Source organism: Spermophilus citellus (assembly GCF_964194105.1).
Source record: "Spermophilus citellus genome assembly, chromosome: 9".
Lineage (NCBI taxonomy): Eukaryota > Metazoa > Chordata > Mammalia > Rodentia > Sciuridae > Spermophilus > Spermophilus citellus.
In genome coordinates, this window is record NC_138191.1 from 51,853,500 (window position 1) to 51,866,813 (window position 13,314).

At 31.4% G+C, this 13,314-nt stretch overlaps 1 protein-coding gene across 5 annotated transcripts in view; it reads right to left on the reverse strand.

The window, feature by feature from the left end:
• The window catches only part of AGL (amylo-alpha-1,6-glucosidase and 4-alpha-glucanotransferase), a 117,155-nt gene that overhangs the window by 44,007 nt on the left and 59,834 nt on the right, over positions 1–13,314 (reverse strand). For all 5 annotated transcript variants that reach the window (XM_081306144.1, XM_081306142.1, XM_081306141.1 and 2 more), the window contains 13 exons: positions 12,505–12,686; positions 12,231–12,342; positions 8,473–8,596; positions 8,041–8,143; positions 7,854–7,951; positions 6,329–6,468; positions 5,247–5,434; positions 3,293–3,416; positions 2,530–2,693; positions 2,125–2,226; positions 1,863–2,018; positions 1,597–1,747; positions 40–164 (listed from right to left, as the gene is read on the reverse strand). In XM_081306144.1, the coding sequence (XP_081162270.1) occupies positions 40–164; positions 1,597–1,747; positions 1,863–2,018; positions 2,125–2,226; positions 2,530–2,693; positions 3,293–3,416; positions 5,247–5,434; positions 6,329–6,468; positions 7,854–7,951; positions 8,041–8,143; positions 8,473–8,596; positions 12,231–12,342; positions 12,505–12,686 (1,769 nt within the window). The remainder of the gene's footprint in view (positions 1–39; positions 165–1,596; positions 1,748–1,862; positions 2,019–2,124; positions 2,227–2,529; positions 2,694–3,292; positions 3,417–5,246; positions 5,435–6,328; positions 6,469–7,853; positions 7,952–8,040; positions 8,144–8,472; positions 8,597–12,230; positions 12,343–12,504; positions 12,687–13,314) is intronic.

The window sequence follows — 13,314 nt, forward strand, 5'->3', positions numbered from 1 at the left end:
CAATATTCAACATAATAGAAAGAGATGAATCCCAAATACCTGAATATGTTCTCTAATTTCTACTGTGATATTTGGTAACCCATTGATTGAATTCTCATCCTTCTTATAAGGTTTTGTATTTCTTTCAATAGTTCTAGCTTCAAGAACTACTTCTTCAATTTTGCCTACAAATATATTAAAAAAATAACAAAAAAGTGTTCCTAATGTACATTCAAAATTTAAATAAGAATATTACCAACCATAGTAAATTTTATTAAAAACTGAATGACAAAATACAAAATACACTTAAAATCACAATTTGTAGACTTAACAGATGGAAATGTTTTAAGAATCATTACTGATCAAAACAAAACCTGAGATAATACTGTACAGTGATGGATTCTATAAAAGTAACTATGAAGGGATGGGGCTGGGAGCACAGGTCAGTAGTAGAGCATGTGCTAAGCATGCAGGAGGCCCTGGGTTCAATCCCCAGCATCAAAAATAGAAAATAGGGCTGAGATTGTGGCTCAAAGGTAGAGTGCTCACCTAGCACATGTGAGGCACTGGGTTCAATCCTCAGCACCACATAAAAATAAATAAATAAAATAAAATCATTGTATCCATTGACCAAAAAAATAGAAAATAAACACAAAAATCTATGAATATTAGTAAAGATTCAATGAGATTACTGAATATAAATTTAACAGTTAAGGAAAGTAAGGAATATTTAACACTAAAACTATTCAGGTTGATAATATTTAAAGATTGGAATTATACATATTTAGCAACCAGCAATGAACACCTATAGAATGTGATTATTTTTATGAGACTCTCTAAAGTCGTATTGTTGCTGCTTACACAGAATCATGCTATACTATCATATACTATCTGTAATAACAAGAAAATAAAATATACTTATCTAGAAAAAAGTCTAGAAATAATAACATATCTCAGGGATATATTTTATAATTAAGTATCGAAAGAGAGACATAGAATATGATTGTTATATGTTTAGAAAGAAAAATCACTGAGTATGTATAGGTTTTTCAAAGAGGTGGAACTTTAGTCCTTGAAGGATATAAATCATATACAGATAGAAATAAGACTTCTTGGGAAACAGTGAAAACATCTATTTGGCTGAAATAGTAGAGTAATGCAGGGCTAGGATAGTAGATGAATATGGATTACAAGGAATCTTAAGTATCACGTTAGACTCTTTTCCATTTTTGTTTATATATGTGTATGTGTGCAAATGCAATACATACTTATACACACATATATAAATGTATGTCACACATATAAAAAGAAATAATTATCTATGTCAGAATATAAGACAAATATATGTTCATTATATACAATTAAGGGAAAACAGAATGTATTAAGATGTAAACAAAACATTTTAAAATTCAAAAATGGCTAATATTTGAGTGTATTTCTGTCCAGATTTTGTTCCATGCAATAAAAATGTAAGTTATCCAAAATTTGTAATTCCTCTTTTTAACTACATTCACATTTGCATTTGTTATATAGAACATATAATGATGATGTATATGGCATTATAGTATAATTTAATATAATGATATAATTACAATAACAATTTTTAGATTACATTACCGGGGATACACATTTGAGGCACTTCCTTGCTGTAAAATGAAGTTTTGGGATTCCTGAAAGCAGTTCTAGATACAGCCACAACAGACTGATGGATACTGGGTGAATGTCTGGTTACGGCCACTATATCTTCATCAACCTGATCCACATACACCTGAGAAGTGAAAAAAAAGCACTTAATTAGCACTCAAATTGGAAATGAGTGCTCAAACTGATAAGTCTTCCCCTGTATACTTTCAGAAAGACATTTAGGAAACTTGGTCTCTTGCCTGAATAAAGCCCTTGGCTCCAAGCTCTTGATGAAGTTTATTGATAGCACGCCTGGCTGCAATAATGCCACTTTGGAAATTGACATCACCGGTATTTGATGGGGATGCTCCAGGATTCCACTTAGTATAAAACCGTTCTTCAGAAACCACTGATATCTGAAGAACGGTAAAACTTGGTCATGTATACATTTTAATTACAATGAGAGTTTTTTGATAAAAATGCTAATCATATGAATTTTAAAAAAACAACACATAAACAAACCTGATGAGGTACTAGTTCATCATAGCCTCGTGTACTTCCACTAGCACAACATGCCATAGAAACAATTGTGGCACTTGGGAGAGCATCATAGGCTGATCTATGCTAGGAAACAATTAAAAAGCAAAATATACTTTCTTTCAAAGGAAAAGCACTGTATCATAATAAAATAAATAAGTAAAATTCTGTATTATAATGAAATAAAAAATAATTACACAAATACATTCTATAAGATACATTAATTTGTTCTACAACAAAAGAACATCTTTAAAACCATAAGCTATAATTGCTTTTAAATCTAAGATACTATTTTCAAGTATGTGGATATTCATGCCACAAAATATCAGATAAGTAAATATCAAAATATCTGGCAAAATAAGTAAATACAAGAAATGGAATGATGCTTACCACAATAGGACACTCGTTATCATGGGTAATATCCATAAACAGAGCATGTGCAATAGCCGGCATTAAGGGTCTCAAGCAGGGCTGAACAAAAGATCCGACAGGTTCGCCTCCGTATCGGTAAACTAACCTGCCCTCTTCATGACTATTATATGCACTCATTGCCTCTGTGGAGCATTACAGAACATTTTAACAATCTCTATTACTTATGTCCAAGAAAAGGTTAAATTTCACAATTGATTTTTAAAATAAAGAACACATCAGTATAATCAAAAATAAAACTTTTTAAAGCAATTTCCTAAGTAATTAATGATAATTACTAAATGTCTACTAGTTTAAGTGACCAAAGCAGTCTTTTATAACTTAGGGGGAGAGATGGCTCAGATAGAAAAAAAGGAAACCTCAGGTGTTTATTGAGATGTTAGCTATACAAAAATCTATAGGAAAAAATCTAAAGATTATATCATATACCCAGGTAGAAAATGAAGAACAGATTTGTATATTTTTAACAACAAAAAATGGTTTTGATTGTGAGCCATTAGATCATCCTGCCAACCTTGTGATTTGAAATGAGATCTTTTACCCCAAAGTAGAAATATTTACTGATAAAAATAGATTTAGATTGGAAACTCTCCATAGGCTATCCAAAAGAATATTAAATGTATTGAAAATTCTTAAGAATTACATTAAAAACTACTAAATGTCTTTTAGTACACTTAAACAAAAGCTGAAGTTTTAAATGGGAAAGACACTTCAACAAGCCTACCTCTTATTAAGGAACTAATGCCCAGTCTAGTAACAAAGATATTGTCCAGTTCTTCGTTTCCCGTGAACAGTTCAGCTACTACATATAAATTGGGTTGTAATTTCCTAGCAGCATCCAACATGTACTGAAAAAAGCACAGTCACACATGTAAAAGAGAGAAAAGTGAGACAGGTAGGAAGGGAGGAGACAAGACTAGGCATGGGTTTAACACAAGAAGATACATATGGTAAGACAAAATGAAAATTCAGAAAGAATTCCAAATGAAATTTGATGTACAAATGTGACAAAACAACAAACAGAACCAACAAACATAGGGAATATGAGAATATGTAGAGTAAAGCAGTTAAAAAGAAGTTTAGATTTTGCAGAGATAGGGACACAAGGGAGAAAAGAAGAAGAAAATTGTTAGTGCTTTTAAAAAATGTAACCTGTATCACTGCAATTCTGCTAGTATTTCTCCCTGCTTCTTGTGTATATATTTTTTAGTTTGTAGTTGGACACAATACCTTTATTTTATTTACTTGTATGTGGTGCTGAGGATCAAACCCAGAGCCTTGCACGTGCTAGGTGAGTGCTCTACGGCTGAGTCACAACCCCAGCCCTTGTTTGTTTGTTTTTAATATCTAGTCAGACTGTTAATTTCCAGGTGGTTTCCTAAGTAATTAATGATAAATTCCTTCCTGGTGAACTATTTAGCTATTGTAAAATTTAGGTCTGACTGACCAAATTGAAGCCTGCAGATAACAAACTCTTAAACCACTGAGTCCCATTTTCAATTCTGTAAATATCCCAATGAAATTGACATAGGTACATTAAAACAGGTAAAAAAAAATCATAATCTAGATTATGATTACATATATTAATCAAATTTATATTATTATATAATTAATCATATTATATAATATGTATTCTATGTTGTATACTCTATTTAAGTTTTTATATGCATTCCATATCTGGGATTATAAGACAAAATAGATTAAACTCGTTACAATTTCTACCTCTGAGATTTATGATCTACATTGATGCTACACAGAATCAGAAAATATTAGCTTATAATAAAAAAATTAGATTGGTTCCAAAAATGTTTTAACATATCCTTACATAAAAGATAACAAAATACCTGGAATCCTAACAAGCACAATCCTAGAGGATTTTATAACTTAAAAAATTAAGTGAATTAAGTTAGCTTTAACATTTAGTTGTGCCATAATGTTATAAGTATATATATGTGTGTGTGTGTACATATATGTATATATTTTTTTGCTATTGTTAAAGCACAATATGAAGACAAACAGCTGCCATTTGGGGAGGTAAATAATGTTCTATCAGAATATCATGAATATTCTTATTTCATGTTTACTTAATTAATGTTTACTAAATCCTTCAAAAATCAAATCAATTTTTCATCACAGGACTTGAGACATATATATTATAGAAAATTATTGAAATAGGTATTTTTCAGATAAGCACGTATTTCCAAAAAATTGTTGCTAGGAAGCTATCAAGGATCTTATTAGCAAGATTAAAATTATAAGTACTTATTTACAAAGTTGTATTAGGTAGAAGATAATATTATAAATATTGGCATTATTCAAAAGTTGCTTTAAAAAGAACAAAAGAGGAATAGACAATAGTTATATTTACACTTTTGTTTTCATAAATAATTGATAAAAATGGAATTACTGACAAACATGATCGCTCTTCCTGAATTCTTCCTGAATTAAAATTTAAAAATTAACTTGCTAAACATTTTATAACCCAGTATTCCTTAACAATTGCATTTAAAGATTTTTAGAATTATTCAAATTATACAAAAATATAATTCAATGCCAAATCAATGTTTGTGTTCAACTAGCCGAGTGAAACGGCTATCTGTATAGTCTACTTGAGGAAAGCTGGGAAGAAATCTTGAATATCTTTGCTTAATGTGGATGAATTGTTTTTCTATATATACCTCAGCTACATGAAGAGGTGTTGAGTGGCAATTATCAAGACGCACTCCCTGGAAATAAGTTGCAGTTATTTCGGTATATTTTTTCATATGTGCCCAGAGATAAGGGCAGTCCTCTGGTTTATTTCCATAGCGTAATTTAACACTGTCTCCCCAACAAATCAGTTCTCTTCTTAAATAAACATCTGAACCTGTTAAAAAAGAAGTTTGTTTTCAATGGCTTAAGAAATAGAATAAAAACATTTACTTCAAAGAACTATACCATTTTAAAACTGCATTATTTCTACCATAAATGATATATTGGCTAAAATCATATCTAAAACGATATAGGACAAAGTTTTCTATCATATATATATATATATATATATATATATATATATATATATATATGGCAAAAATTACACCTTATAGTTTCTTCTAAAGGTTTGAGCTCAATTTCAAAATTCCAAGTTATTTCCTGAGGAAAAATAGTGATAGTATTATCATAGACTCTTATAATTATAGTTCTACCAAAACATTTTAAGGCTCCGTCTCCAACTTGCTACTCAATTTTGGCAAGAGGTTATATTAAATTCATGGCATATACAAGAATTTCTTTTTTTTTGTTTAGAATGGTTAGAAAGAAAGGGCAGAAATACTTAAGCCCAAGGTCATATTCTTAAATAACAGCATATAAGATTTCTGAAGCAATTCTAAGATCACAATAATAAACTACTAATTCTAAACTGCTGAAAAAAATACATATCAAGGTGTTTCCTATAAAATGCTTCCTGGCAATAACATGGTTGTTGAAAACAAGATGCTAGAGTAAGTGAGGGGAACCTAAAAAAAAAAAAATTAGTTTCTGGTATAACTGCCTTTCAAATACCTTAATACCTCTCTGGTCAGTGGTTGAAAATCTCTCTTATGTAGATGTAATTATAACAGCATTAGTTTCAAAGTTCTACCTCCTTTTCTTCTCTCTCAAACTGGTGAAACAGTTTAAAAACCTCTAGCCTAGTGGGGAAACAAATCAAAAAAACAGATCATATTGAACTTTCTATGAAATTTTTTCCCTATCCATTGAGAAGTCAAAAGTGATGTACCTGGTTCAGCAAAGTTTCGAAGAGGATCATCTCCCATCACCCATCCATTATGTGCCATGAAAAAACAAGCTTTATTTGGAAGGTGAATCATAGATTCTTCTGCAGATAAGGCCATTTCTTCAAATGGGAAAGTAAAATACCTACAGAGATAAAATTAAATATTAAATCCACACAGAGAAACTGCTTAGAGAGAATCCAAATTAGCAACATTAAAAATTAAACTTTCCTTATGAGTATAATAAATAAAATTAGTGTGACACCATTTACAGGAAAAAAACTTCAATATAGGTAAAAAATCAATAAACATTATTTACCTCCCCAAATGGCAGTAAATCTAATAGGATCTGACGAATGGAGTTAACATTGTAGCATATATAATGCTAACATTTTAAGGAATTTTTAAAACCTCTCTTAAAATCACAAGAAAACAATTGAGATACTGATACTACTTCTCAAAGGCTTTTACTATCTTCTAGTTGCCCAATTTACGTTATATTTTATCTATAAAGTAAAGAACTATGGAGTTGGGGTAAAGAACTATGGAGTTGGGGTATAGCTCAATGGTAGATGGGTTGTGGAGCCCCTGGGCCCAATCCCCAGCATTGTCAAAAGTTAAAAAAAAAAAAAAAAAAAAAAAGAGGAGGAGGAGAAAATAAGGATCTAAGTGCTTGCTCAATTTGATTATCACTGTATTTATCACTAACTGCTATGGTTTGAGTGTGTCTCCCAAAAGTTCATGTGCTGGAATCTTAATTTCTTAATGTGAGAGTGTTAGAAGATGGGCATTATTTTTAGTACTTGGTCATACGAGTGGAGCCCTCATGAATGAATTAATGCCTTTCTTGTGGGAGGAACTCACACAAGGGACTGGATTAGTTATCAAGACAGTGGGTTGTTAGAAAGTAAGACTGCCCCTCCTGCTTTGTCTCTTTCATATGTGTTCACTTGCCCTTCCCCTTCCTATCATGAGTTGAGGCAGCTGGAGGCCCTTACCAGAAACTGAGTAAATGCTGGTGTCACACTCTTAGACTTCTTAAGTCTCCAAAACCTTGAACAAAACTAAATCTTGCTTTTTTTTTAATATTTATTTTTTAGTTGTAGTTGGACAAAACTACACAACCATTTTATTTATTTATTTTTATGTGGTGTTAAGGATTGAATCCAGGGTCTCACACGTGCTGGACTCTACCACTGAGCCACAACCCCAGCCCTTAAACCTTGTTTCTTATGAATTACCCAACATCAAGTATTTTGTTACCACAACAGAAAACAGACTAAGACATTAAGTATGCAAACCTCCCGAAACATTAATGTAAATAACAACAACTATAAATTTGTCCATATGGATGATCATTTTTCTAACTAAAGATTTGCCTAACACAATTAAGCCTAATTCCAAATCAAAACTCTCGTAGTTTAAGAAATGTACTGAAGTTGTGCTTTAAAGGAAACATTTAGGTTAATTCACAGTTAAAAACAAATTTTAGTTTTTAATCGTTCATAAAAAGAAAAGAAAATGGAATACCTGGTAACTAAAGGATATTTTCTAGTGACAGGTCCTAGTTTAGGACCATGGCCAGCCAGTCGTTCATAAAACACATTTCCCAAAAGGCAATTAACTGCCTGGAAAACATTAAATTATATTGCATCATCATCAACAATAAAAAAAATAGTTTAAAGACTCAAAGAAAAGCAATAAATATAGGTAAAACCTGTTCCTGATGATAATTCATGAGTTGATGCTTCTCTGAATTCAATTCATCAATTCTATTACGGAACCAATTACAGCATTCTTCAACCGCAGCTGGCCCATCGCTAGAGCAGATAAAGCAATACAAACCTATTTAATGTTTTTTACAAAACTTACATATAAAATTTTTCTAACAAGGGTCATAGAAATCTTAATCATCAGAATCTTATTATGACTGAAAAACTTTTCCAACAGTAAAGAGTATTACATACATGCACAGGAATATGACCTGGCACATATAAAAAAACATGAATATGTCATGTGCTGAAGTAGAATTATGGTGCCTATTTCATTTCATATGAAGGATTTCAATAAGATTTTTGAAAATTATACTATCCATAATGGTTTATAAGTAGTAGCAGTATTTATTTCACAAAGAAAACAAATAACATACTCATGTGGTATAAAAGTCGCTAGTGCAATGTTCATATCCACAGTGCAGCCAAGCCGTCTATATTCAGGATCCTGAATAATCTTCAGATGCTGCTTTGGATCAGACTTGGTTACTCTCCTATTTCCTGAAAGAAGAAAAGATGAGTGCTTAAATGCAAATATTCACAGGGAGATTACAACTGTTACTGATTTTAAATTTTTTTAAATATTTTTTAGTTGTAGTTGTACACAATACCTTTATTTTATCTATTTTTATGGGTGCTGAGGATCAAACCCAGGGCCTCGAATGTGCTAGGTGAATGCTCTACCGCTGAGCCACAACCCCAGACCCTGATTTCAAATTTTAAATGTGCAATTATTTCATAGAAAATAAAACAAATATTAATTTCATAACCATCTTCCTACCCCTCCATCCTCCTGCTTATCATCTCCATACCACATACCTTACACATACACACAGTGGGTGGGGGTAACACACAGAGACAAAAATATCATTATAAAACAAAAAACAAACAAACATAGGGATTGTTATCAGTTCAACTCAAGCCCCACTTTTTTGCTCTCAGTCAATGTCCACTACTACCATTGCTTCTTCTTTTTTAACACTGCTGGGAATCAAATTCAAGGCTTTATGAGTGCCAGGAAATACTCAACTCCTTCAGCCCTACTTATTAAACTTTATGACATCTGGACTTTGGTAGTAGCATTTTCTTCTCAGTGCTACCAAATAGTCTAACCTCAGGAGCTGTGTTTCCTCAAAGATTGCTTCCAATTCTAAAGTAAATCTTATTAAAAACTTGACTTTCTTTGCTTTCTCTGAAAGAAGTACTTGTAATGGAAGGTGGGAATGAACGGTGGGCACATCTGAGCCAACTCTAAACGGAGGTAGGCTCTTTGGAGAACACTTGGTGCAATTTCACTGATCTGAGACCACTCCATTGCTTTTGCGGATATCTGACTCAGGGAGAATTCTGTTATACTAAGGAATTTATTGGGTGAAACAGCCCTAGGTTCAAACATAACTCCCAGGAGATGGAGAGAGATACCAGTGCCCCAACTAGTCTTGAGGTGCCAGCTGCCTCCAGGAGGAAGAATTACTGGGCAAGTGGTAAGTCACCAATTAGGCTAACTTCCCCACAGCCTCCTGCTTCTTGTTTTCCTTTGAAGAACCCTTCCTCACAATAAATTCCTTTGGCCTGTTTCTTTATAAATAAAGCAATTTGTGGGCTTTTTCCTTTGTTATATACTAGGCTTAATTTTCCATTAATTAATTAATTTGTCCTTGTTTTATTCTAAAGAGACCTTGAAATGGCTTACAAAAACACAAGCAATAAAATAAAACAGATTCTTAAAACCCAGTTTCTAAGGTTCATCTGGAAGAGTAAAACTGCTAAAAAATGCTTGAGAAAGAAAAAAACAAATCTACACCAGTAGTATCAATAAATAATTTTTAGTATTGGTAGAATTGAAGGCAGATAAATGGAAAACACAGATAAAAACCTAAAGTATATTTAGGATATGGCTATACACTAAGAAGCATTATGGTTGTATTTCAAATCAGTGTAAATTATGGATTATCAATTTAACAACATTTTAAAAATAAAGCTAAATACCTTTTTTCATGTGATACACATAAATTGTAGCTTCATAAAATATTTTATTGGAAAATATGAATAATATTATTAGAAAAAACAGTATGTTTATGAAAAGCCTTTTCTAAACATGATGTGAAAAGCCATAAAAGAAAAGACTGACTACATTGAAAATAAACAGCACTATAAGCAATAGTTAAAAGATCAACAGCATACTAAGAGAATATATTTAACACGTATATAATAAGGAATCATCAATAATAATGAATCAATTTGAAAAGGACAAACAGTCCAATAAAAAATGGGAAGAAATACTAACACACAATGCAAGAAATGTAAGTGGCTAATTAACATGTGAAAAGATACTTCATTAACATAAAAAGAAATATCAACTAAGACAAGATATTTAACCATACATACCAAGATGATTTGCCTGATTGAAAAAATATTTTAAAGATTATTGGTATCACATGTTGGTGAGAGTTTTTCAAAACATGTGAGTAGGTATAATTTTAAAAAAGCAATTGATGATATCTATTGTATTTGAAATTTGCATATCCTTTGACCTACTTGTTTCACGTATAACAATTTATCCTGTAGATCTACTTATATAGCAAATAAACATACATATACAGGGTATATTTTAGATAGTACTAGGGCAAGGTTCTTGCTATGTTTGCCACTGAATTCTCATGCCTTGAGTGTCCAGCACACAGTAGGTGGATCAATAAAAATGCATTGAATGAAAGAATTACAAAAAAAAGCTAGTTAAAGGTACTCTTTTTATTTGTAAACATTTGTTTGTCTGTCTGTTTGTTTATTTATCTATCTATCTATTTTTTATGTGATGCTGAGAATGGAACCCAGTGCCTCACACGTGCTAGGCAAGCACTCTACCACTGAGTAACAATCCCAACCAGTTAAAGTACGTTAAAACAGTGTATTGCTACTTGGGAGTTAAGAGAAATAACTATAATAAATTCATATTGTCAGCTAATGAACAAATTAAATAGTCCATGCTTTAGTTTAATGTATGTAACATATATACAAATATAAAACGAGTGTATATATAGTTTACAGAGAGAATTATGTAAAACCACATGTAAAATCCGAATTTCTTTCAAAAATAATCTGAAAGGAAACACAGAAACTATTACTTGGTAGTTCCCTCAAAATGTTTTGTAGAAGGGGAAGTTGCACATTGTATTTTATTATATTTTGAACTATTTGGGTTTTTTTCTCTTTATAATGAGCACACATATTACATATAAATGATACTACTTATAAATATTAAAGGAAAGAGAAATTTTTGGTGAATGAAATATGAAGCAAAATCAGGACTAAAAGTTCCTGTATTAAGGTGATACATACTTATAAAAGTTGATGCCTGAATCCAACTGAGTTCTTAAATGTAAAGGCAAACTCATTTCTACTTCAAAGGCAGTATATTTGGGTCCTATTCTAGTTTTGGTCTCTGGACAAGGAAGAAAATTTCCTATTTTAAAAGAACCCCTCCCGAGTCCCCAAACATCCTCCCTGCTGGGCTGTCCCATACTACTTGCAGATACTTTCTTCATAATCCTTTCTAATTTGTCTCCTAAAAACCTCAAGTTCTCTTTGAGTATGTTTTTTCCTCTTATTTTGTTAAGGGGACACTGATTAACTAGATTAGTTACATCCTTAACTGAATATTTATTTCTTTACCTTTTATTATTAGCTAATATCTAACTTCAGTCTCACTAGTTGTAAGGAGGGTGTTTATGGTGAGCACCATCGGTTGGAAGTCCCTCTTGCATAGTTAAGATTCTTACCTTAGACAGCAGAAGATTCACATTTCTCGATTTCAAAGCCTTGTTCAAGCCTTTCTCAGCTGAAGTAACCTGCTCTACCTAATTCCCATTCATGCTTTTAACAAATATATGCTGAGTTTGACTATATTCTGAGCATTCTGCCAACAATAAAATAAAAATTGGTTTTATTATTAGAGCATGCCCTTTAGATGTTTCGGCTTCCAGAATCAGTTTTCAAATACCAAAAAATAAAAAAAATATTGTATCAAAACAACAGATTTAATGAATATTAACTAAGAAAAAAAAAGGGGTTATCCTTTTAAAAGTAATATTAAATTTCTTAAAATTGATAGGAACAAACTACTGCATCTATTTACCTTGTGTTAGAAGTCTTCTAAATTGTTCAACTGCTTTGTGAACATCTACTTGGAAAAATTCCCAGAGTTGGATCTTTGGAAAAATATCCTCCCAAATTATTTTTCGAATACACTGAAAAATTTTAACAGTTAAAACATATTTTTAAATATTTCACCAAATATTGTTTAACATATTAAAACACTGATTATAAATAATTTTCAGCTATATATTTAATTTGTACTTAAGAAATTTTGTTATTTAGATTTAGTGTGGTATTACTGTATAAATACTTACATTCATGTGTTGATCATTTTCAATCAGAGCAGGTATTCCTTTTTCTTTGTATTTCCCCTCTGCAACATCACAGGAAAAATGCCAGAGTGCTCTGTCTAAGACCCAGGCAGGTTTTAAGTGTGGAGAATTCACAAGATTATATGCAGATTCTGGATGTTCCTGGATCCATTTACTATTAGCAGCTTAAAAAAAAAAAAAACAAATAAATTTGAACAAAAGAAAACTTACATCTTATAATTAAATTGAAAATGGTATCTATGTTAAGTTTAAAGATGAAATATCAACATCTACCACCCACTTCCTTCTATATTTAGATATCGATATTTTATACTGATTCTGTTTTATGGAAAAAAAAAACTTTGGTTTTGTTATCTTCTCATACACTTGTTTTTTAACTTAAATATTGCTTAGGAAAATACGAAGGAAGAAAAATTAGTTCTTTCACAAGTAACATCTTTGCACAGCTAATCCTAAAGGGTAAAATATGTTGTTTTTATGAGATTGAGAAATTGCTAATTTAATTTTTTAAATAGACAAATGTTACCCAATTTGTTTTATGTTTACAATGGACTAATGCCCCCTGAATTCATACTGAGTAATACAAGTGGTTATAAAAATGGAAAGTAATACCTACTGCACACCCAGAATTGTTCTATGCAGTTAAATACACTTTGTTATTCTTCATTTCCTCTCACACAATACAGAACATACTGTTATGTTCCTCTCATAGAGGAGGAACTAAGGCTTACGGGTTGAGTAACTTGGCCAGAGGAATTAATGTAAGTCTCTCTTCAGAATCTGCAATTGTGA